This window comes from Artemia franciscana, chromosome 5 (assembly GCF_032884065.1).
Source record: "Artemia franciscana chromosome 5, ASM3288406v1, whole genome shotgun sequence".
Lineage (NCBI taxonomy): Eukaryota > Metazoa > Arthropoda > Branchiopoda > Anostraca > Artemiidae > Artemia > Artemia franciscana.
In genome coordinates, this window is record NC_088867.1 from 28,691,486 (window position 1) to 28,718,308 (window position 26,823).

Sequence of the window (26,823 nt, forward strand, 5' to 3'; positions counted from 1 at the left end):
TTCCCTATAACCATTACTATATGTTAACACTGGTCAAAGTATGGAACTTGCAGCCCATCCCACGAGGACTGTGGAGAAGTAAGTCGTCCTCAAAGACATAGTTATTAGGTTTTTTGACTATGCTGAATAAAGTGGATGTCTCAAAATTTTGATCCGGTGACTTTGGGAAAAAATGAGCCTGGGAGGGGGCCTAGGTGCCCTCCAATTTTTTTGGCAAAAAATTGCCAAATTTTTTGGCAAAAAATACAAAATCCTACATTTTTGTGGATAGGAGCTTGAAACTTCTACAGTAGGGTTCTCTGATACACTGAATCTGATAGTGTTATTTTCGACTTTATGTATGACTTTTAGGAAGTATTTCCCCCTATTTTCTAAAATAAGGCAAATTTTCGCGTAATTTTTGATGGATAAGACTAAACTCGATAAAAATTATATGTTTAAAATCAGCATTAAAATGTTATTCTTTTGAGGAAACTATTTTTTTTTATTATCAAATTCCGTTTTTTGAGTTTCAGTTACTATTGAGCCGGGTCGCTCCTTACTACAGTTCGTTACCAAGAACTGTTTGACAATGGTCAAAGTTTTCTCTCACTTTTTTTATTCTCCCGAGGACTGTGGGGGATTAAGTCGTTCCGAAAGATATAAATATTAGGTTTGTCGACTATGCTGATCAAAGTTGTTATCTCAAAATTTTGATCCAGTGACTTTGGAAAAAAATGAGTGAGGGAGGGGGCCTAGGTGCCCTAGAGAGAGAGAGAGAGAGAGAGAGAGAGAGAGAGAGAGAGAGAGAGAGAGAGAGAGAGAGAGAGAGAGAGAGAGAGAGAGAGAGAGAGAGAGGGGGAGAGAGAGAGAGAGAGAGAGAGAGAGAGAGAGAGAGAGGAGAGAGAGAGAGAGAGAGAGAGAGAGAGAGAGAGAGAGAGAGAGACTGCAAAGAGCGAAAGTTTAACACTAGAGTTTAATCTCTGTAGAGTCTAAAACTGAGATCAGTTTTAGACAGTATGATGCCTATAATCAGGTCTTACCTGTGAAGACTTTGGATAACTGCAACGGCAATTCCACACGACAGTTTATCACAGAAGCTCATGCAACCATACACAAATGCTCCACTTTCCTAAAACAAGGGACGTTGCATATAAAATGGATAAACGGAGGTGTACATTACCCTTTGAACTTTTAGTAAATAAATGGAAAACACAATTATGTCAAACAGAAATTTTCTCTAAATATGAAGTGGTTGCAGCCCCTCAACACACCACTCTTCTCGCTAAATTTTGACCCACGCCTATGTTAAAAGGTCACCAAATATAGCCAGCTGGTAAGCGTAAGTTTTTGCTTTCCGACTGATCTTCTGCACATTTGAATTAAAATCTTTAGTACTTACAGAAAATTCGAACAAATAAGCCTTTCATTCTCGATGCTGCATTATAACTATTCTTTTTATTCTCTTTGCCACATTGTTCTTTTTCTTTTATTTTTTTACCACTGAGTGGTAAAACTAAATTCGGTTATTTCGTCAAGACTGTAACTAAGGGTGGGTTAAAGGTTTGACCCCCCCCCCAAAAAAAAAACTGACTCGTAGAAAGTAGCAAAATGCATAAAAACTATTAATAATGCATTTTACAAAGTTTGTAAAGTCACCCCCCCAAAAAAAACAGCAAAACAATACCCCCCTCTCCAGCGAAAGTTCTGGATACACCCTTTTTCTTCGGTAATCGTATTGGGCCTCTTTGGATCAGAAGTTGGGAAAGCAACTTGCTAGTTTAGATTTCTATGAATAATAACGGAATCTAAAATGTCGGATGCTGATTGGCATCATAAGGAATTGGCTTATAAAAATTAATTCAGTAAGCTAGTGTAAATGATATAATAGTGCCTCCATGTATGAAAGATACCATTGGGTTTACTACTTTTAAAACCATTGCCTTAGAAAGACAGAAGTCAATTATATACACATAAGAAAATAGGAGACAAGCTTTCCTTGATCCATCACATCACCCCCACCCCTCTCGAAGGAGCCAAACAAAATTAGAAAAAAAAACTAAACGTCTATTTTCATCAGCAGCTATCAATGGTTATTCTATTATGAATACATAAAGATACCATTACATCCTCTATTTCTATGCTGGTTTTAAAAGGGTACAGGAATTAGTAAGCTGCAAGCCCAAGTTTAAATCCAAAGAAGCACTGACTGCAGGCCGCAGGCCTGATTCCTGTGAGGGTCAACATTGAAAAAAAAATTAACGTAAGAGCAGGGTATTAGCATTAAGGGGTGGTCGTCCACTCGCACGTTCGATAATCTCTGTTTGTTTTAAGTTTAATTTCACCCTTTACTTTCATTTTCAAAAACTTATTTTTATGTTATGTTCGTCTTTTTTTACACTGTATTTAAAGTAACCAAAACAGAATTGGCATGGTGCCTCCTTATCCGTCTCCCCCCACTAAAATCAGTGTATAACAGTGCTTTGGAAATACGGGTTAAATAAAGTGTATTAGTTTTTCATTATAAACAAAGTTTTCGAAATATAACGGCAATTTTTTTTTGCGCTACAGTTCAGCTTTTTTCCAAATACTTTGGCATGTAGAATTTAGCGTTTTCCGCTGAAAAACTGTTGTTGTAATGAAAGAGAAGCTGTCATTCCCTTCAACAACCAGTTTGCATGCTTAGCCCAAACGCTCTTCCGTTGGAAGAGAGGATCTTACAGGCACGGAAAAGGTCAATTTTTCTTGGAGGGGAGGTCAAAAAACACTTTAGCCTTTAGTTGGTCTTGAAGGATGGCTCAATTAACGTGTTTTATGGTAATTGCTATTCGTTTTAAGTTTTGCTTGACCAGTTTCAAGTTAAGGCTAGATTAAAATATTAGTGTCTAAAATATGTGGTGATTTTTTGGCCCCCATCACCAAATTATGCTCCCAAAATAGTTAATAAAAACCCTGGAGATCTAAAACAGCATCATTTTTTCAATGGGACCGAAAGTGTTTTCATCTAACTTTACCAGCCAGTTTCTATTCGTGATTCTATCAAGCTTTTGATTCCACCATCTTTGTATGGGACTTAGGTAAAGGAGCGGTATCACACGTGCCTCCGAAATTTTGCAGTCATCTTATTGGTGAGGAAACAGAAAGGTTCCCTCTACACTTTTTTCTTAGTGCGATGTTAGAAAGTTAGCTAAGGAAATCTCCTTTTGGACCAACAGAAAGGCAATTTTATTTTTAATACCCAGAGAATGCTGCAGATTTGATAAGTAATTTTGCAAAAAAATTTTCATGTGACATACAGTTTCTGGAGATTTTGAGGGGCTGACAACTTCTTGGATGTGGCATATATTGGAATTAACTGAATAATACTCTGCTAAAGAACTTGACTTTGAACAAAAATTATTCTAGAGTTTTATGATTGGAAAGTCAAACTACGCTATTGATACCTTCCTATCCCCCGGCTCAGCCTATTACTAAATTTGTATCAGAAAGTTAGGCATGTTGCATCTTACTTGAAGCAGAGTCATAGAAGGATTTTCAAAAAAAGTTTGTGTGACTAAGGACTAAATAGGGCTGATCAACTATCTAAATCCTCTCTCCTGCCAAACAACCCATCATCAATTTTTTTTTAGTAAAAGGATTGGCATGCTACCCCTTTTTTAAACGGACAGAATCCGGACGTTAGTATTAGTGGGAGGCAACAGATAGTCCCTCTAATACCCCTTTCCAACCATAGTCTGTTTTTCCCAGAAATGCATATTGGAGCTTGTTTGAAGTAGAACCATGCAATAATTCTAAGCGCGCCTAACTTGGGTGAGGTGCCTTATCACGCCCTTTATAACACCAACTTTAATAAAGGAAATAGGATGGTGATATCGCAGCTTGTTTGATCAGAGTCACAAAAACATCTTACTGTGCATGACTGGATCAATGTGTGGCAACAATGCTTCTCTTAAAACACTCCCCAAGCCTCTAATAGGTTTTTAGCATTAAGGTGGGCACGTTGAATTTTTTCCAATATGGACCATACGAAGATTTTCAATAATTACGATGGGAGGAAGAATGTGGATCCTTCGACACCCTATCCGCCTCTCTTTCTCTCTCTCTCTCTCTCTCTCTCTCTCTCTCTCTCTCTCTCTCGTCTGAATTCCTTTTAAAGAAAGGCAGGCATGTTGCCAATTGTGTGAAGTGGAGTCACGATTGCAATATCAGTACACATTAGTGTAAACATAAAGTAAGCCATGGTCCATCCACGATCTTCCTACCTTTCCTACCCTAACCTTCTAATAGAGGGTTGCACCTTGTTTGAACCAGAATAATATAAGGATTTCAAATTGTTATTACTTGAAAACTAAAGTGGGCTATTGGTCACTCAAATATCCTGATCAACTTTTCAACACAAAGGTAAGCATATTGTACTTAGTTTGAAGCAAAATCATGCACATAGTTAGTGACAGCATAATTACTTTAGCATTTTCACAGCTTAGGATTCCAATTGGAATCACAGTCTTTGCTGCAGCAGAAGTGCCATCTAGCTATAACAAATTGAATTGAAAATTATACGATCAGATAGCAGACACCGAGCTCTTTCGAATGAGTGCCTATTTAGACGGACGAACATGAGTCATTTCTCTTTTGATCCAATAGGTGATCAGCATAAGCGACTTCAGATAGCAAAGAACATTCATTTTATCAATCACAAGTCAGTTTCTTTTTGGCAATGAGACGGTCAGCATTGAAAAAAAAAATGTTTTACACATCTCCGTCTTGTTTCTTTTTACATTGTTCATCTGATTAACCTGTGAGAATAGTACTATTGTTGATGACTATAATGTAAATTGTAGATTATATAATCCGTAAATTTCATAGGGGACAGGCAGAGCAAATTAATGACTGTAATTCCTGTCTTGAAGATGTTTCTGACTCTTAAAAAAGAGGTTTGCTATGTTCAAATTGTCACTGTGATAATACTTACCCTGGTATGAATACAAAAAAACCCTAAAGGTGATTTCAGTTTATTTTTAACAGACTGTTATCGTTGTGTTTTAAATTGTTTTGGGGGAAGAGCCTGGTTTGCACTTCAATTGCTGGAATAATAAGAGAGTCAGTTTTTTACGACTTCGTTGTGAAGATACTGGGCACTATGACTATAAATCTACTGATTTTATTTGGCTGTTACAGAAACTGATTATGCATATGAGAATATCCTATGTGACATTGCTTCAAATTAGCAAATTAAAACACGTAAATTTTATAATTTGATAAATGTACTATTACTGACTTTACGAAGAGATGTAGTAAAAATGCGGTTACATCATGTTGTAGAAAATGTAACCCTGACTTTGCATGACAAGATGAATACAAATTGAATTCTGAGGAGCTGCTGCCACTTATTATTATCAATGGGTATCTATACGTGGAAGAAGAAATCTAAAGAAAACAGACTCGCTATTGTTCATACATGTTTTATTGATAAACAAATTCACAAACATTATTAAAACTTTTCACTCTTAGGGAACTGAAATGTATATTATACAGGTAGGAAAGAAGATTTTCAACTAGAAAATCGTTCAATCGAGGATTGTCTACTTAAATGTTGAGAAATTCGCTGTAAATATATCCGTGTTATCGAAAAATAAAATATAATAGTGAATCAAAACCACTGCTTTTGGTTGATAAATCTAGTACTCACTTCCGATTTCGAATAATATATTTTCCACTTTGCTCAAGGAAGTCTTTAATGTGAGTCGTGTAGTAAGCAAATGGTAAGCCATGGGGTCGAAAAATTCAATACTCTTTGCTGTTTGAAATATGCAGAGCCAATGCCCCGTCTTCGCACTTGATAGACTACTACTAATAAAGATGAGGGTACTGTAAACACTTTGATTAGGGTCAATGAAATGCGAGGGCATGCAATAGGATTTGTATTTGGACATGTAGGGATCCAAATTGAATACATTATTTATTTGATTTGTGTTCATGGTGCCAAGTCTAATAAAAACTGATTTACTGAGATTAATGCTATATTCTCCTCCATTGGTTCGGCAAAGGTTCACAATAAGCGTGCTGTACTCGTTCAATCAAATCCAATGATACCATGAGTTTTTCTAAATATTTCATCGGTTATACAATTTTCAAATAGTTGTTGATCTGGATCTAGGGATTGAATTATCAATTCATACAAACTCCTATAGAATATATCGAAGGAAAAACTGTAGAGTGGAAATCTATTTAATTACATACAAGATATGAAAGTCCAAAGATTTTTATATTTTTGCTGAAAATTTGTCTTTGATCATATGGCACTAGCACTTTTTACAAAAGTCGATTCAAGTTTTGAAGAAACTCCGCCATTTATAAATGAAAAATCGGTGTAGGTACGTGTACCAGTAGCAATATGTCGTTGATTCGTGATTGTATGAGGAATGAGCTGTTTGATATTACTTAAACTATCTCTTAATTTCCCAAATGCCAAGTAACAGAGCTTATAACCAGCTGTTTTCGGGTATGAAATATTGTCGAGGTGAGAGAGACAGTTATAACCGGTACAGTGGCAACTACTTATTGCAAAATAAAATTGGACAGAGCAAGTTGTAGCTTTATATCAACCTTAATATTAGGAGGAAACCATGGAGGTATATTAAATATTTCATGATTTATTTTCCCAACCAAGTGTAACCCTTTAGTTGTTGTATCTCTATGTATATTGGTAGTGTCAGTGTCCGTTTTATACTCATATCCGATAACTAGACCTTTCAATAGCTCATGGGACATTGGAGTCATCAACATGAATCGTATATAACTTGCATAGTTTGAAAGATTATTGCTTGTGCTCACAAATTGTTCATTCATGCAGACACTCATTTGCATAAACAAGTTGTGTAAAACACAGTTCTCATAGGATAGCCCCTTGGGTGTACTTGGTTTTTCACTATTAGAATTTTTGACGATCAAGTTCAAATCTATAAATGTGGAAGTCAAAACTATAGTCAAATAAATAGTCTCTACTGAAATAAATTTAAAAATAAACATTTTTAGAGAGTGGTTGTTGTGGATAAAATTATTCATAGTAATCATCCTTTACGCTCAAAAAAAATTCCTCCATTGAAAGGATTTAGAGATGAGGCGACTGAAAGATGAGATTCTTTATGCGATAAATATGCCATTTTAGGTAAAGAAATACTTTCTCGATCTAAAAATTTAGTCATGCTGTGTTTCTTGCCTTTTTAAACTTGCCTTTTTAAAATGACGATTTGTCGTCATTTCAATCGGAACCATGCGGCAGAATTGAGATTTTGTGAAGTGCTTTCTTTAAAACCCTTCTCTGAGCCCGAATCGCGTAGCATAGAGGACGCAAAATCCATGGCAACCGGAGCAATAAAACTTTTAGCCAGGGGTAGCGCAGAGTGAAATAACTTAGCATACCAATTGTCGAGACCGTAACCGGACAAATACCCCTGTAATAGTCCATCCTATGACCCAATTGTCGTGGTCTAAGTGTAGCAACATAGCGGTCAATATCAGGGCAAGCAAAATTATTTTTCTATTAGCCATCTCGATATTGAATGGATAGAAAATGACAGGTAATCACAGCAAAATCGTTTGTTATTGCTCAAGGATCTCCCAATTCTTTTCTTAATGTTAACTGAAAGAGTTCCACATACGAAGTGTTGACCGGAATATATTGAAGATGCTTTATATTATAGTGGTGAATGTGTTCTTGATTGGTCTTTTGCTCAATAACACGCACGAGGGGGACGTTGGTATTACCGACTCTCGATGTTTCAACAAAGGATACATACAGAAATATTCATTGTCTAATGACAAGCCGAGTGGAACGTCTTCAAAAAAAAAAAGTTCCAGCGCTACTACCATTGATTATATTCTATTTAAAACTAAGAAAATCTATTAGATTATCATTGAAGATAACCTTCTCATTGTCAATGAGGGAGCTAATGTAGATCTTGCCCTGTTCAATTGAATAGTTAAAGTTGAATGTACCATTCTTACGAGCAGAGATTCTTCTATTGATAGCATGACGCAAATAATTCATATTACCATATTCTGCTATGGTGATACGACAAACGGATATTCCGCCGAGTTAATTGATTTGATCCATTCCTCGATGACGAGTGACCAATCATGCTGTCTAGCTTTCATATAATATGTATGACCTTTTCCCATTATATCATAAATATTTTTAAGAATACAATAAACAAGAGCAAATTCATGTTCCCTTAAAAGTTGATAGGGGGCGGAGAGTTTTTATCCAATAATCGCTTGTTTTATTCAGATCATCATAGAGAAAGTCAGAGATGAACGTCACATATAAATCATTAGACATAGTGAACGTCTTCAGTGGCAATTCAAGAATAAAAATCAGAGTTGTATTTTCACCAACAAACAAGCAACTGTCAATTACTTTTGCGAGTTCGACTCTTTAATCTATTTTGAACAGGGTAGCCACTGGTTTTAACTTTTTGGAATTCATACTCGTAGAAACCACCAAGAATTTCTTGATCTTTCATATCAAGTACATGATACGTTACAGGCTTAATGTCTAAGAATTTTGACAAGTTAAAAAGTTTAGTGGACTACAAGCAATACCCCTTTTAAAAAATATTACTTCTTCGATTGATCCAAACTATATCACCAAGATGAATTTCTTCTTTTTCCCAATATTTTTATTGCAATATTGTTTGAGATAAACGTCAAGTGTATTTTTACTGCGACGAATTGCAAGAGGACTATGATTGGGCAGGGATCGATTAGAGCCTTTTGAATTACCTAGGACGAAAAATGAATGTCTGTTTTCATGTTGTATCTTCAGTGTCAAGATGACGTACAGGTAGAGATATGGTAATTTCATTGTCAAAAATATCCGTGACCAAACGTAAATCCTTCGGTGTGTTTTGATTGAGATCAATTAGAATATAATCATAAGATTAATAGAAAAAGGACCCCTCCTCCCACCAACTATAAAAATTTCTCAACATCAAGACACTGTCTATAATCTACACATACATATCGATCTTAAGTAAGGTAATGACCGTATGGTAGTCCTTTCACAACGTCTGCACGCACATAAACTTTGTCCGATGTGGCTGAAATGGCATTTTTTTAACTTAAACTCTGTAATATTTCTATTTTGAAGAGCGAATCGCCATGACCTTCGCTCTTTGAACACAATTATTCTTTACACAGTTTCTGTACACAATCGCGTGCAAATTTTGGAAATCTAAATTAATCAAAATCTCTTTTTCAACCTATTTTTTGGCCTCAGAGTGAGGATTAAATCAGTCACTAGATGAGGAGTTGAAAAATAATAACCCTAATGCGGTCCAAATTTCTGATAAATTTAATCCATGTTTTCACAGACAATAATCAACAACGTCAATTCATCACTTGTCAGGTATATTTTACTATAATCCTCTCCATTTTTACACCCTCCTTTGGCCCGGCACATTGATGATCTTGCAGTGAATCATAAAACACTTCGATGGGTGGCAATTTTTCCTCACCTGGCCTCGAGGCGGAGTTATAGTACTCATACGGGTATCTACACTTGCTAGTTAATAAATCATACACTTCGCCATCTGAAAAGCTGTATTTAAGGACGGGGAAGCTATTAAAGTCATTATTGTTCTGTACTTGAGTCAATCAACATAGGCATTCGGTGGAAAAAATATAGGAATATAAAAAACAGATTTTGTTCAAGTACGTATTTTTATTTTCAACTGTATTCCATTTTAATTCTAAGAGCGGCAACTGCTCAGATAATTGGGTATGATGTTAATGGAAAGAGAACCATCTACCTATGCACAATCTACAGCTTCAACTTTCTGTAAACGCGCCAACGCTGGTAGTATGCATTTCAAATCATAGTTTGAATTGTGCATGTAAATAGGTAAAAAACACTATTGCTTAACGTTTATACTAAAAAATTTTTTTGCCAGTCCACGAAAGTTACTCCCTCCTGATAAAAATGGATTATTTAATTGGTCATTGTCAGGGAATGACATTTCCTTACTACCCTCAACAAATTTATTCTCACATACTTAACACCGATCTTTATTTTCAATTGCAAACTTGCCCTCTGGTGATAGTGGTATTGGATAGTTTATATTGCACAGCCGTGAAATATTCCCCGAACAAAATATTAGAAAGACTTTCATAGTCCAACTGTCTATAGCTCCATTCCACTGAGGGGAAACCTCTTTCGAATCCAAATGTGGGCAAAAATCTATGGGATATAAAGGTTCCCTGAGAAAAACGTCTTGAAAGAAATTAATACCTCGAAAAAAAACTCCTTAAAAGAAAACATACCTTGAAAGAAAAATAAAATCCTGAAGAAAAATTTCTTAAGTTGTTACGTAACACCCATGTGTGCGTTGTTATTACGTAACACACCACATGTGTGTCCTCCTCAGTTACCATACGGGGATTCCCCATGGGCCCTGAAGAAATGAGTCACGCGAGAATGCGTCATCCTTAACAAGGTAAAAATTCCCTGTTACATAATATACAGGCATGCGATAGTATTAAGTGACATCCCATGTGTGCCCCGTCATTACGTAGCAGTCATGTGTGCGCCATCACTACGTAACACCCACGTATGCACTTCCATTACGTAACACCCACGTATTTGCTTTCATTAGGTAAAACCACGTTTGCGCTGTCATTACATAACACCCATGTGTGCACCGTCGTTGCGCAACATTCATGTGTACTCTAAAATTATGTAACATCCACGTGTGTGTTGCCATTACGTTGCACCCACATGTTTGCTGCCATTACGAAACATACACGTGTGCTCAGTTACAATCGGGGTTTCTCCACGGGCTCCTGAAGTCTAGCATATCATGCGAGATTACGTCATTCCCAATGAATATGTCAAGTCACGTAAAATCACGTCATTCCCCATAGATCTATTAATTCACGCAAGATTATATCACCCTTAATATAAGTAAACAAGCCCTATTACGTAGCAACCATTTGCATCCATTTGCATAAGTAAACAAACCCTGTTACGTAACAACCAAGTGTAAACCCAATTACGTAACAGCCAAAAGTAAACAAATCCTATTTCGTAGCAACCAACGAAGTCCTAAAGTAAACACTACGTATTACGTAACAGACACTTGTATTCCTTGAAACATTCCCTATTACGTAACAACTACCTGCATCCATTTGCATAAGTAAACAAAACCTATTAAGGAATTATCATATGTATCTTTTGAAAAACATTCCCTATCACGTGACATACACCTGTGTCTTGAAGATTTTTTTTTCTTTTAATGTGTCGGGATCAAGATTCGAAGGGGACACTGGCCCTTAGTATTTGTTAGAGCCTAACTACTGGTATTTAGTTTACTTTTTTAATATGTATAACGTGTGTCTCAGCAATATACGATAACCGTTAGACTGTTCGTTTGAAATTTGGCGTCTCAAAAATTTCTCCGTCCTGGGTAAGTGCCCCCTCTGTCCCCCTTAAAACCACCTCTATGTATGTGAAACATCTCAAGGGAGGCTAAGGGTATTAATTTGAAATTGTCAGGGGATGTTGAGGGTGGATAATCAAATGCAGGATTTTCATTTAGTAGAAAAGACATCTTTTCCACACCATCCCATAAATATGCTGGCGTAAGTCATAAATGTAAGAATTTAACAAGTTACAAATAAAGAAAGGTGAATGGTCAGGTATTTTTTCTCTTATTCTATTTTGATTCATGCATATTTTTTGGAAGATTCTCCCAGGAGGTTCTTATGAGTTATCTAAAAATATGCTTTTAGCCAGAAGCCTACTTCAGAAACCGCTACGAAGAACAATTTCAAATTGAGCCAAATTTATACAAATTTATTTAATGCAATCAACGCTCAGACTACCTTTTGCAACGTAAGGATTGAAATAAGAATAAAAGAAACAAGAGCTAAGAGCTCATATGGCACTTGTGACGAGGCAAGAAGAGCTAAGAGCCAAGAGATAAGAGCTCTGAGACATGAATTCCTTCTAAATATCAAATTTCATTAAGATCCGGTCACCCTTTCGTAAGTTAAAAGTACCTCAATTTTCAAAATTACCCCCACCCCCTACTCTACCAAAGAGTGCAGCTCCGGTCCGATTATGTCAGTCACGTGTCTTAGACAGGTTTTTATTCTTCCCATCCAGTTTCATCCTGATCTCACCGCTTTAAGTATTTTTTAAGATGTCCGGTTCCCCTCAATCCCCCCCCCCCAATTACGCTGGATCCGGTTGAGATTTAAAATAAGAGATATGAGTAACGAGGTCCTTCTAAATATGAAGCTTCATGAAGATCCGATTACTCCTTCGTAAGTTAAAAATACGTCATTTTTTCTATTTTTCAGAATTAATCCCCCCCCCCAATAGAGCGGATCCGTTCCAATTATGTAAATCAAGTATCTAAGACTTCTGCTTATTTTTCCCACCAAGTTTCAAACCGATCCCTCCAATCAAAGCGTTTTCCATGATTTTAGGTTCCCCCCAAACTCCCCCAATGTCACCAGATCCGGTCGGGACTTAAAATAAGAGCTTTGAGACACGATATCCTTCTAAATATCAAATTTGATTGAGATCCGATAGCCTGTTCGTAAGTTAAAAATATCTCATTTTTTCTAATTTTTCAGAATTAAAGCCTCCCCCCCCCACCTACCCCAAAGAGAGCGGATCCGTTCCAGTTATGTCAATCATCTATCTAGGACTTGTGCTTATTTTTCCCATCAAGTTTCATCCCGATCCCTGCACTCTAAGTGTTTTCCAAGTTTTAGGTTTCCCCCTCCCAACTCTCCCCCCCCCAATGTCACCAGATCTGTTTGGGATTTAAAATAAGAGCTCTGAGACACGCTATCCTTCTAAATATCAAATTTCTTTGAGATCCGATCACCCGTTTATAAGTTAAACATACCTAATTTTTTTTAATTTTTCAAAATTAACCCCCCCCCCAACTACTCCAAAGAGAGCAGATCCGTTTTGGTTATGTCAATCATGTATCTAGGACTTTTGCTTATTTTTCCAACCAAGTTTCATCCCGATCCCTCCACTCTAAGTGTTTTCCAAGTTTTAGGTTTCCCCCTCCCAACTCCCCCCTCCAATGTCACCAGATCTGTTCGAAATTTAAAATAAGAGCTCTGAGACACGATATCCTTCTAAATATCAAATTTCATTGAGATCCGATAGCCCGTTCGTAAGTTAAAAATACCTCATTTTTTCTAATTTTTCAAAATTAACACCCCCCCAACTACCCCAAAGAGAACGGATCCGTCCAGTTATGTCAATCATCTATCTAGGACTTGTGCTTATTTTTCCCACCAAGTTTCATCCCGATCCCTGCACTCTAAGTGTTTTCCAAGTTTTAGGTTTCCCCCTCCCAACTCTCCCCCCCCCAATGTCATCAGATCTGTTCGGGATTTAAAATAAGAGCTCTGAGACACGATATCCTTCTAAATATCAAATTTCTTTGAGATCCGATCACCCGTTCGTAAGTTAAACATACCTCATTTTTTCTAATTTTTCAGAAATAACCCCCCTCCCCCAACTACCCCAAAGAGAGCAGATCCGTTCCGGTTATGTCAATCATGTATCTAGGACTTTTGCTTTTTTTCCCACCAAGTTTCATCCCGATCCCTCCACTCTAAGTATTTTCCAAGTTTTAGGTTTCTCCCTACCAACTCCCCCCCCCAATGTCACCAGATCCGGTCGAGATTTAAAATAAGAGCTCTGAGACACGATATCCTTCTAAATATCAAATGTCATTGAGATCCGACCACCCGTTCGTAAGTTAAAAATACCTCATTTTTTCTAATTTTTCAGAATTATCCCCCCAACAACCCCAAAGAGAGTGGATCCGTCCCAGTTATGTCAATCATGTATCTAGGACTTGTTCTTTTTTTTCCAACCAAGTTTCATCCCGATCCCTCCACTCTAAGCGTTTTCCAAGATCTTAGGTTTCCCCCTCCCAACTCCCCCCCAATGTCACCAGATCTGGTCAGGATTTAAAATAAGAGCTCTGAGACACGATATCCTTCGAAACATCAAATTTCATTAAGATCCTATCACCCACTCACAAGTTAAAAATACCATTTTTTATATTTTTTCCGAATTAACGGGCCCCCCACTCCCCCCAGACGGTCAAATCGAGAAAACGACTATTTTTAATTTAATCTGGTTTGGTCCCTGATACACTTGTCAAATTTCATCGTCCCAGCTTACCTGGAAGTGCCTAAAGTAGCAAAACCGGGACCGACAGACAGACCGACAGAATTTGCAATTGCTATATGTCACTTGGTTAATACCAAGTGCCGTAAGAACTAATTTTTAAGCAAAAAATGTGAAACTAAAAACGCCCATAAACCTTCGAAAGAATATTCAGTCTTTTGCGCGTTACTGAAACCAAATATATTCAGAACCTTTTTTCTTATTCTTATACTATTGAAATGCAGTTCTGTGGTGGTGCAGTGGGGTTGGTCTCAGCTCAATAACGATGGACCCAGAGTTCAAAACGAGCTGTAGCCCAACATTGCAGGACTGACACAAGGACCTTCGTAGTCAAGAAGCATCAATCCGTTAAAATAGAATATTGAAATACAAAAAAAGATTCTGTTAAATCAGATTCTGAGTTACTGAGATTTCCAGGAATTAATATAATCGTACATTAAACCATCAGTTTGTTTTCATTAGTTTTTCCGGTCATCGCAATTTTTATAGGGATTTTATTTCATTTTATTGACAGTAGCATAACTCTTGTGTTTAGTGATCCCAGTTCAATCTAAGGTTTTCTTGAATATTGGTTTTAATCAGATCTCATAAGTCAAAGGTTTTCACAAAAGACAGGATTCGTGGCATTATTGTTGCAACTGCTCAGCTCTGTAGGTAAAATAAGGGGGGAAATCGTTCTTTTTATTTGTGCCTCGTTGATTGCATCTGCATTTCAGGTCCGTGTGTCCCACACTTTCCTGATTGGAAGATACTTCTTAGTCAGGTTTCTTCTGTCGTTTCGCTTCTACGCCGTTGAACTACTGGTTTCCACAATAAAAAAGTGCAGGCCTTAAGAGGTTTCATATTATCTAAGAGAAATGTTTAGTTTTAATTTACTGTTCTTTAAAAATAAATGAGGTTTTTTTTGTACTGATTGATGCTTCAGAAAAAAGAAAGGGAAACTGAATCATGAGAACTGGATATTAGACTGTAGGTCTAGGAAATTGAACAATGCTAATGACGGAGATCCAGTAAAAGAACAGGAAATCCAACAAACAAGATGGAACTCCAATAAGAATCTTAAAATCCATCATGTTGTTTTGTCAACCAATTAAAAATTCAATTCGGGTATGGGATGCCAACATTTTTGTTTCTCAACAAATTGGAAATTCAATAATGATCAGGGTATCCCAATAAGGTCTTTAATACTCAATTAGCCGATTTTCAGGTGGTGAAATTCCAATTCTGCTGTTGATAAACATTACATACAATTTTTGTTGAATCTCAAACGATTTTTTTTACAGAGTAATACTATGGGATAATAGGTATTGTTATTTTGGTTCATAAAAAACCGAACTAACATTTTATATTCAGAATATCCCCCCCCCCTCCAAAAAAAATGCACACACACGCACACAAATCAAACAAGACATTAAATACAGTTTTTTTTTCTCGGCAAGTACCAAATAACCCTCAAATAAGGTTTCAAGCTCAAAGCCAGACACACCACCTAGAATTGTTATCTGATCAAAGCCAAAAGTGTTTAAAGTGGAGCAGTTTTCCTAACTAGGGGATAAGTATTTAGAAGTTTTAATTTTAAAACAAATAACTTCTCTCTTTAACAAATTGGTATAAATTGTAGTATTGTTATGCCGTAATGTAAATTCAGTAAAATAAAAAGTAAAAACTCACCGTGTTTACAGCTATCAGGTCCGCCGTAAAAGACGTAGCTAATACAACTACCACTGACCCAGAAAATCCCATTAAAGCGGCAACACCGTAAATTTGGAGCTTATCAAGAAGCATTGTATTACTTGCAAAATAAAGCCAGACACAAGCACAGCCTCCAATAAAGCCACCAAACAGATATCCAGATCTTTTGCCTATCGCTGAATTTCCAATCTTCAGAAGCAAAGATCCAAGAAACCCAGCTACTTGCATTACTAGTGGAATAACTGCGAGCAGTTCCTACAATAAATATGATGAATAATACGTGAAAACAATCTTTAGCAGCTGCAAAACTTCAAAACCTCATTGAATTATTGTTTATACTATGATTTTTATTTTGCTGCATACAAAAAAAAAAAAGTTTATTTTTGCACTAAAAACATGCTTTCAAATATGCGCTTGAATTGCCATGAATTTTTTATTCCTACTAAATTGTTAATGAGTTTAATAGGCAACAATTCGAATACTAACCTTGATGAATTAAAAAAATAATGCGAAAAGTAAGTTTTTTTTTAAAGCAATGCAAAGAGCCATATTAATTTTAAAACCCGCTGAAATAAATTCCTATTCTAATTGAAACTCAAAACGATCAGAATTTACTATAAACGAATAAATGAAACCTAAAAAGATCCCAAATTAAATGAATGATCAGATTAAAATCTCCAATAGAAATAGATTCCTATAATAATAATTCGAACTCAAAACGACCAGAAATTACTAATGAAATTTTAAACGAGCAGGAATTAAATAAACAATCGTGGCAAACAAACATATAACAGGTACACAATAATGAATAAATAATCTTAAAACGAGTAATACTTAAATTGAATATTAAAATGAGAGTTAAAAAGAAAAAAAATCACTGCAAATAAGATTTTGGTAATTGTCCCTTTCCCTAATTGTAAATATTAAAGCCTACTGCGTCATTGGCGTTTTATTGAAAATTGTAACTGTCTTGAAGATCCTTGGAAAGAACTATTTAAATGAAGTTGAAATTTGACGTATAACGTTATTATTTGCTGAAAGCTTGGTAATTCAAGGTTTTTTTCACTGTAATTCTATTTTAAACATTGTAAGTACAAAAGAAAATATTTGTAAAGTAATTTGTTTTCAGTCGAGTGCATATGATATAGTAGTCTCAGCATTCTCCAAAGTTTCACCTTAATGCCTTAGCCTTTTCTAATAAACCCAGAATCAAATATTTCCTCTATTCCTAAGCATAAATCCTGCGAATGGGCAAATTAAATAATTTACAATTATTTCCTCAGGGCTATGGAAGAGGGGCTCCCTGGAAACATAGCTATTAGACCTTTCGACTTGTCTGAACAAAATGACAGTTCCAAAGTTTCGATCTGTGTTGATCAGAGGGAGAACTAAAAGGGCAAGGATGGGAAAGGGATAGTTATACTCTAATTTCTCTCCAACATCTCCTCGACATACCTTGAAAGTTTCAACTTAATATCCTAGGTGGTTCTTTAGATATTGCTAATATTCCCTTTTTCACAACCAGCAAACACATAGTGTTTTATGATTATGTGCTTTTGGTTCTTGAAAGAGGCACTAGAAGTTCTGATTTAGAATTTTGGAGATCCAGAATCAAATACCCAATTTCCCAATTAAAGAAGAGCAAAGAGCTCATATGGCACTTGAGACGATGTCGAAAGAGCCAAGAGCTCATATGGCATGGGCTCTAGAAAAATTCTAAGAATTAATAGATTAATTTGAAAGAAAATCAGAGGCTTAATGCCGGCCGGGATTTAAAATAAGACTCCTGAGACACCAAGTCCTTCTAAATATCAAAATTCATTATGATCCGATCACCCACTCATAAATTAAAAATACCTCGTTTTTTCTAATTTTTCCACTCCCTGTAGCCCCCCCAGATGGTCAAATTGGGGAAAACGACTTTATCAAGCTAATTTGTAGAGGGACGTTGATTTAAAATATAAGTTTTTTTAAAGTACTATAAAACTTTAGCGTAAAGACTGGGTTGACGATGAGGCAGCCCCTCTCATTCGAAGCTTACAGAAAAATTTCTATTCATTTCAAATTTTGAAGTCGTTATTTACTTTGATTTGACAAAAAGTTTTTTTTGATTATTCAATGTCAGCCTTTTTCTTATTCTTTGCAGTCAAAACATGAATTTTACCTGTTGAGCTCCCAGTCCTTCCTGCAAGTACAGTGGCATATAGACGTTTGAAAGATTGTGGAAAATACGAGATGTCATATATATTAGGCCAATCTATAAAAGAAAAAAAAAACGGAATGTGAATGAGAATATATTTTAAAATGTGTACTAAGGCCTTCCTAAAACCCGTTTGAGTACATAGTTTTATTTAATTCAGCAACAGCTTTGGACTCAAATTAGTTTGTTTTTTCGATGATAGCCCTTGTCTTTCATTTATCTAAATTAATCTATATCTTCTTGCTTCGAATCTTCGTGCTTTAATACTTTTTTTTAAATAGTGCTCATACTCTACTAAATCTTAAGAGATTTGAAACAAAAAGGCTACTAATTCTAGTAAAAGACGTGTTTTTAACTGATCAGTCCCATGGGCAGTTTCAACAGGCTTGCCCGTTCTTTTCCATCTCTGGAAAAAAAATCCTGTGGGTGTCCTTGCTCCGGTCAAGTGAAGTTCTGATTGTAATTAATTTCTGTCAAATACCAGTAACATTTTCGTGACAAATTAGGGTTGTTATGAAAAAGAGAAATAAAATCAACGAAGTATATATTAGCCAGAAAGAAGTTTCCAGCTGCTAGGAAAACCTGCCTCATTAATCTCGAGAATGCTTTGGATCAGAAGAAATATATCATGTACTTTTCCTCTTCATTTACTTTGAAATAGTCTCAGAGCGCAAAAAGGAAACGGACTGTAAAAGGCTGTCAAAACATTAGCAAACATGAAAAGAAATAGGCAAAATACATTTTGTTTTTTTACTTTATCTGGTGGAAACAGTTAATGAAGTTAAGAGCTTGTGATATTCACCTGGAAATTTCTTATACCTGACCAAAGACGAAGCATTCATTTCAGTTCGAGATTTAAGATTTTTTATAGGCCTAATCCTCTATCTTAAAAAAGCAAGAAAAAAATAACCAGCTCCAAATTTTACGTCATTGGAAAGAAAAATCTATAGATTAGGAAATAACATACCTCCCATTTCTGTTTAATTCTTACCGAATATAAGGGTAAGAATATAAACAGAATCTAACACAGAAAAATATAAACAAAATCTAAAAAGAAAATTGAGTTCCCCACCTTAATAATCCCCAAAAATGACAAGCTAGGCGTGGAGTAATAAAAACTTAAATCAGTGATTGCTAAGAATGACCAGCAGGTTAAACTTGAAAGGATATATTCCTTTACTGTCTCAGTTTTCTTTTCATTTAGTATTTGTTTTAATTATCGACAAAAACTCATCATGGTCTGCAATACGCCAGCACCCTCCCAAAAGCAAACTGTTTAGAGGCCCCATATAATACATTTAAGACCTATTCAGAATGAACATCTTATCAAAAGCCATTTAAATAAGGAAATATAGATAATTTTTGAAAAACGAGAGTGTCTGTCCTGAAAATAGGACTGGATCTTAACGGTAATTAACATCATCAAATTCAATATGTCTGAGAATCTTACGAAACAAGTTTCAGCCGTAGATCTACAAAAATGCGAAATATTTCATTTTTACTGAAAACGGAGCGGATGCGCGTTTTTTTTGTAGATGCAGTATTTTAAAACCAGTAGCTTTAAAATCAGGTGGGACTTCTCCAGAAAGAAATAACTGAAAAAACTGGGCCACACCGTCTTCAGCATTATTACTATTATTATTATTATTATTATTATTATTAAAACTGTTATTATTATTATTATCATTTTTGTTCTTATTCTTATTATTAATATAATTTTCTTCAAAATATCGACATTGGCAAAAACATGGCCAAAGCAAGAGGAATCTGAAGTTGTAAAATAACATATGATTCTAGCCTAATTTAAGCATTAAAAGAAAAGTAAAGCCTTGTAAAGAAAATTAAAGGCCATATGAAACTTAAGATCAGAAGAATAGAAACCTGCAATAACTCAAACTCAAAACAACCAGAAATTACTATTAAGTAATAAATGAAACCCAGAACGAACAGATATTAAATAAAGAATCATAGAAAAAGAACATACAACAGTTACTAATATAAATGAATAAATAAATCCTAAAAACCTACAAAGCATAAGTTGGTAATGCAAATCAAGCTTAAAACGAACAAATTGAGTCATAAATGAGACCCAAAACGAACAAAAATTAAATAAACAATCATAGCAAACAAACAATAGCTACTAACGTAAATGGACATATACATCTTAAAAGGAGTGGAACTTAAATTAAATATACAAATTCAGCTTAAAACGAACACAAATCTCTACAAAGAAAAGTTTGGGTTTTACCTCGTTCTTTCGCTATAAAAGTCTAAAACTTACTGCATTATTGGCGCTTCACTAAAAACTTTGTATGTCTTACACGGTCTTGAAAAGTACAGATAAAATCAAACTGAATGTTTGATGAATAATGCAATTAATTGTAGAAAGATCATCAATTCAAAATCTTATATTACTCTAATTTTATTTTCATTTTTAATGCTGCAATAACTGGAAAAGAAAATAATTGTAATATAATTCGTTTTCAGTAAGGTACCAATGACGTAGTAGACTTTAGACTTTTACGATTAGGTAAGGGGGCAGTATCCAAACTCTTGTTTGTAGTAAAGCTGTATTTGGCTTGAATAGTCTCAGAAAGAACTAATAAAAAAAAACTAATATTTAATATACATTGATATTAATTGTTGAAAACTCATCAGTTCAAAATTAAGTTTCACTGTAACTTTTACGTTTATTTTCAATATTTTAGTAAGTACGAATGAAAATATTTGTAGCATAATTCGTTTTCAGTAAAGCGCCAATGACGCAGTAGGTTCTAAACTTTTACAGTGAAAGAAGGAGGCGAAACCCAAATTCTTCTTTGTAGAGATTTTTGTTTGTTTCAAGCTGGATTTGAACATTCATTTAAGTTTCACTCGTTTTAAGATTTACTTCCCCATTTATGTTAGTAGCTATTGTTTGTTTGTTTACTATGATTGTTTATTCAATTTACTTTCGTTTTGGGTTTCATTTATTCCTCAATGGAAAAATATTTTGTTCCTTTTAAGCTTGATTTACATATTCAAATTACACATTGCTACTTTTGAGATTTATTTATTCATTTATATTAGTAACTTTTGTGTTTTCTTTTTCTATGATTGTTTATTCAATTTCTGTTTGTTTTGGGTTTCTTTTTTTTCTTTAATAGTAATTTCTGGTTGTTTTAAATTTGAGTTATTGTAGGTTTCTATTCCTTCTGATATTCAGTTTCATATGGCCTTTACTTTTCTTTAGAAAACTTCTTTTTCGGAAAGTTTTTTTTTTTTAATTACTTTCTGTTCTTTTTGATTGCCAAAGTTTCAAGTTTTTCAAAATTTCCTGTTTCGAGATATTTTTTATTTCAAAATAAATTAACAGTTTTGGTAAGAACCTATAAATTTAACTGAATATTGAATATATAATCATATTAAGCTGAAAGCTCGCCATATCAAGATTTTGTTTCCTCCAGGCCGGATTTAATGCTTTGATGCCTCTAGACTCAAGTGTTTTTGCCTCTCCATTTTTGCAAGGTTTCTATGGAAATCCCCAAAACTGCCGGAATGGGGCAAGCCGCAGGGTGTAGTGGGCCTATTGGTAAATCCTGGTCTGGTTTTACTGCAATTTTCATTGTATATCCGTTGTTGTAATAAGAACAAAAGAAAATATTTGTAACATAATTCTTTTAGTCAAGCGCCAAATATGCTGTAGGCCTTAAACTTTTACCGTTAGAGAAACGGGCAGAACCATACTTTTGTTTGTATTGAAGACACCATTCAATAGAAGTGCATAGCTCCTACTTCTTGAAAACGATCGTGGTCTAACACCCAATCCTTGATGCCATTCTCACGTGTGTTTGAATTCTGTTTCACCAATTATTATGATAAAAAGAAATGTAAACTTATTTTGTAGAACTTTGTAGTCACTTAAGTAAGAGAATGATAATTCTAAATAAGAGAATTGGTTATTTAAGTACGAGAATGATACTTTTACCGCGTGGGAAACTGGCAGTAGCCATACTCTTGTTTGCAGTGAAGACTCCATTGATTAGAAGTACATTACACCAATTCTTTCGGAAAGAATCGAGGGAAAAACTTCGGGAGAGTTTTTTTTGATTTTTGTTCATTTGTTGATTGCGAAAAGTTTCAAAATTTTCAAAGACTTCTTATTTCAAAATTAGATTTTTTTCAACATCAATCTTTCATCAGATTATCAAAATTAGCATCAAAGTAACAATATCTTATTACCAAAGTATCAAAGCAAAGAGAGAATCAATATTAACAAGGTATCAAAGTAAACAAAGTAGCAATGAGCAACTTGTACAACTTACAGCCCTTGCACCGTAAATCGAAGTTACCACAAATTCACTAAATCCTAGTATCAAAGTAAACAAAGTATCAAAGTAACAATAATTAAGTTCCATAACTCAGAGCCAATTCCCCGGGGCTGGGGGGCTGACCAACCCAGCAGCGCAGTTATTTGGCCTTTGAACAATTTTAAGCAAAATGGCTATATCCAAATTTTGACCGGACGCCTTTTGGTAAAGTTGGGCGTGAGCTAGTTGAACATTGATCACTTTTGACTCTTAAAAAAAGAGCTAGAAGTCTCAATTTTCGCTCAAACGAGCCACCTCCAAAGATGATACAACCACCCCTTCCCCAAAACCTCATATTCTAATAATGGACAAATTACATTAGTTACAATCCTTGACCCGGGGGCTAGGGAAAATTCCTCGACCGCTAAGTTATAGTCTGAATTTTGGACTATTTTGAACAAAACGGCTTTTTAATTTTTTTTTTTTTATAGGATGCATTTGCAGAAATAAGGTACAAGAGAGGAGGGGGGATTGTTTCTTTTTGATCACTTTCGATTCTCAAGAACTTACAACTTACAGAACTTACAGCTAGAATTCTTGTCTCGGGTGCTTAGAAGGATTTTTCAACCCTTAATGTATATTAATTTGAAGTTTGGACTATTTTGAACAAAATGCCTATCTCAAAATGTTATCGGATGTATTTGGAGAAAAGAGCATCAGAGGGGGTGGAGATGAGACCCTCGATCACTTTTGATGACGCTTAAAAGGGTAAATAGAACTTCCCATTTCCAATCAAACGAGCCCTCTCTGAAGTTTATATGACCACCCATTACAAATAAACGACCTCCCACCACCTATATGCCCTCGGGGCATAGCTTATAGCACTTGCCCCGGACTATGGAGGGATTTGTTGACCCCGAGCTTTTTGTTACTTGATCCTTGAAATGTTTTTTTTAAAATCTATCTCGAAATTTTGATAGGATACATTTGAGAAAAAAAGGCCTTGGGGAAGGGCAGTTACCCTCCAATCACTTTTGACTCTTGTGAAGGGCACTAGACATTCTGATTTACAATAGAATAAGCCCACTCCGAAATTTATACGACCGTCCCTTCCATAAGAACCTTACATGCCCAAGGGCAAATTTTACAGCACATACCCCGGATTCTGTGGGGGGGGGGGCTGTTTTAATTCTGAAGTTTTTGTTATATTACCCTTGGTCTATTTTGAACAAAACGGCTATAATAAAACTTTGGTTGGACACAGGCAAAAAGAAGGTTGGGAGGGAGGGGGGCTATCTGCCATCGGATCACTTTTGCCTCTTAAGAGGTGACTAAGAACTCTCCAATTTCTAATCATTTGAGTCCCTTCCAAAATTTATAGGATCATCTCCTCCATAAAATCCTTATATGTCCCAGCCACGTAAATTACAATTATTCTCCTGGCTCTGGGGGTGGTTATGTTGACGACGAAGTTTTGTTATCTTATCCTTGGACTATTTCAAACCGACTGGCCATCTCAAAGTTTTCATTTGATACATTTGGAGAAAAGTCTGTGATTGTGTCGAAGAGGTAGATGCCCTCCCTTAATTTTGACTCATAAAAAGATACTGAACTAGTTTTCAGTACTGAACTAGTTTTCAAGGTTACAACATATAAACTGATTGGATTATCTTTTTACATTGTTCATGATCTGAGCTACCTGCTGCCTTGAATGAAATGTACTGTTACGAAATAACTTATAATTACTGAAATAAGTTTTGCAAATTGGAATTGAAATTTTTGGAGGATTATTTATTTGTGGAATTGGCAAATTGTAGATCCTCTTTGGGAAAGTGCACTGCTCAGTGATACGCAGGAAAGTCTTTTAGGTCGACTTTACACAGGTGGGATTGGAATCCACTTAGATGCAGTAGGGAGGTTCGGCCCTCACTTAAAGATAAGTCTTTTTGCTCTGTTTATTGACTTCTAAAAATAAGATACTATTAATGATGCTGCGTTTCAAGCAGTTTGATGTTGCGCTAGCTAAATTCAAGAACTATCCCCTATGGCCTGTGAGAATTGTGCAAATAGGAAAGGATTCGCACGAAAGCCCAATTATCTGGTCTTTTGTTACGGTACTCACGATGAATTTAGGTTAATAGATGCGAATCTTCAAGAATACAACCACAAAACGATAGATTCATCCAAGCCTGCTGTTAAAAATTGCAATTGTTGAACTTGATAATACCCCTGAGATTAATGAAACTCTTTCTAAGACTTTTTTAGCCCTGAAAGCAAGTGATAAATTAGGGTCTAACTCAGTTTCTTCAAGTATCGCCCCAATTTACAACAAATTAGTTGCAACTGAATCCCAGCTGGTGAAGACAAAAAGTGGTCCCAGCTGGAAAATATTAAACAGAAAGTGAGTGAAAAGTTCAATGACCCAAGGTCACTAGAAGAGACTACTGAACTGATAGTCAGCCAGGTTTGTGATTCAGTCACCATCGAGTTTAATCCAAAGTTTGCAAAAATTGAGCAGGCTCTAAGTAGTCTGAGGACTCAAATTGAAAATTTGGAGGAGAGGATTAGTAGAATTAAAAAAAAGCTTGATGATTATGATCAAGCGTCCTTGCTTGATAGTCTTGTATTTCATGGTGTAAAGCAGTTACCAGGTGTAGACACTCGCACTACAATATTTCAAATTATAAATAGCAAAATGTCTGTGACAGACCACTCATCTTCTGATTTGATTAATGTATACCGTCTCCAATTGAATAATCTAACTACACAGCATGAAGAAAGTTCTATTAGTGTTGCTCCAATCGTCGTTACATTTTCTGGCAAAGATGTAGCCCGTAGAGTGTTTAAAGCAAAAGCTAAACTTACTTCAACTTGTGTTTTTGTATCGGAGTCTCTAACGAAACGTCGCCGGGACATTTTGAACGCAGCGAAAGACAAGTATGGTCAGATAAATGTTTGGTCGGATCAGGGTCAGATTTTGGCAAAGCCTAGTGCAGGGTCAACAGTCATGAAAATCCGTTCTATTACCGACTGTATTTAGTCTCATATGTTATGATTAGTGTTTTTTACATTTGGCTATATCATGGCTATATCAATGGCTATATCAAAATTTGTATCGGATGGGTTTGGGAAAAAAAAAGGCTAGGGAGGGTAGTTGCAGTTGGATCTCTTTTGATTCTTAAAAAGTGAAGTAGAACTTTCAATTTCTAATCAAATGAGCCACCTCGAAGTGTATACGACTGCCCCTTACATAAAAACCTTATACACCATCGGGGCATAACTGGAAACATCTGCCAACCGGGTCTGGGGGGTCATTTTCACCCCAGAGTTTTGTTATCTGATGTTTGAACTATTTTTTTTTAAAATGACTACCTTCAAATATTGTATCAGATGGGTTTGACAAAAAAGGTTATGGGGGAGAAGGGGGGCTAGTTGCCGACGGATCTCTTTTGTCTTTGAACAAAAGTGAACTAGAACTTTTAGTTTTCAATCAAATGAATACTCTCCGAAGTTTATACGAGCATCCTTCCACAAGAACCATATTTGCCCCCAGAGCATGGTTTACAACACCCACTCTCAGGCCCTGGGGGGTTGCGTAAACACTGGAGTTTTTCTCATCTGAACTTTGAATTATTATTAACAAAACAACTATTTCAAAACTCTTATCGGATGGTTTTGGAGAAAAAGGCTTGGGGGGGGGGTCTGTTGCCCTCGTATCTCTTTTGACTCGTAAAAAGTGAACTAGAAATTTCAATTTCTAATCAAATGATCCCTTTCTGAAGTTTATACGATCATCTTTTCCATAAGAACACTATATGCTCCCAGGCCATAAATTACAACGCCTGCCCCCGAGCCTTGGGGGGTGGTGTCTACCCCAGAGATTTCCTTATATGATATTTGAACTATTTAAAAAAAATGGCTATCGCAAAGTTCTAACCGGATGGGTTTGAGGAAAAAAGGGCGTGGAGGGGGGCCTAGTTGCCCTCCGATCTCTTTTGACTCTTAAAAAGTGAACTATAACTTTCAATTTCCAATAAAATGAGCCCTCTCTGAAGTGCTCTTCCATAAGAACCATATATCCTTCCATAAGCACCTTATATGCTCCCAGGGCATAACTTACAACGCCTGTTATCGGGCCCTAGGGGGTTGTGTCGACCGGTGGTTGCCCTTAAATTACTTTTGACTCTTGAAAAGGGAACTAAAACTTTCAATTTCCAATTGAATCAGCCCCTTCCAAAGCTTATGCAAAAACTCCTTCCATATGAAGTGCTTCTGGGAAAAACAATAAATAATAAAACCTTAAAGCCGTATGGCCTTCAATATAGGCCTACTATAGGCAACATTATATTGTTGCCTCTAATCGATAAACGAGCAACTGCGTACGTATGTATTTATTTATGAATTAAAAAATTTTTTTTTCAAAATGGTTCCAT

The 26,823-nt window shown here is 35.7% G+C and overlaps 1 protein-coding gene across 2 annotated transcripts in view; it reads right to left on the bottom strand.

Moving 5' to 3' along the window:
• Positions 1–26,823, bottom strand: part of LOC136027224 (major facilitator superfamily domain-containing protein 12-like) — an 88,397-nt gene that overhangs the window by 17,629 nt on the left and 43,945 nt on the right. The window contains exons 6-8 of one of the 2 annotated variants that reach the window (XM_065704269.1): positions 18,066–18,158; positions 15,881–16,156; positions 1,023–1,111 (exon numbers count right to left, since the gene is read on the bottom strand). In XM_065704269.1, the coding sequence (XP_065560341.1) occupies positions 1,023–1,111; positions 15,881–16,156; positions 18,066–18,158 (458 nt within the window). The remainder of the gene's footprint in view (positions 1–1,022; positions 1,112–15,880; positions 16,157–18,065; positions 18,159–26,823) is intronic. The other variant, XM_065704270.1, reaches the window with a different exon arrangement.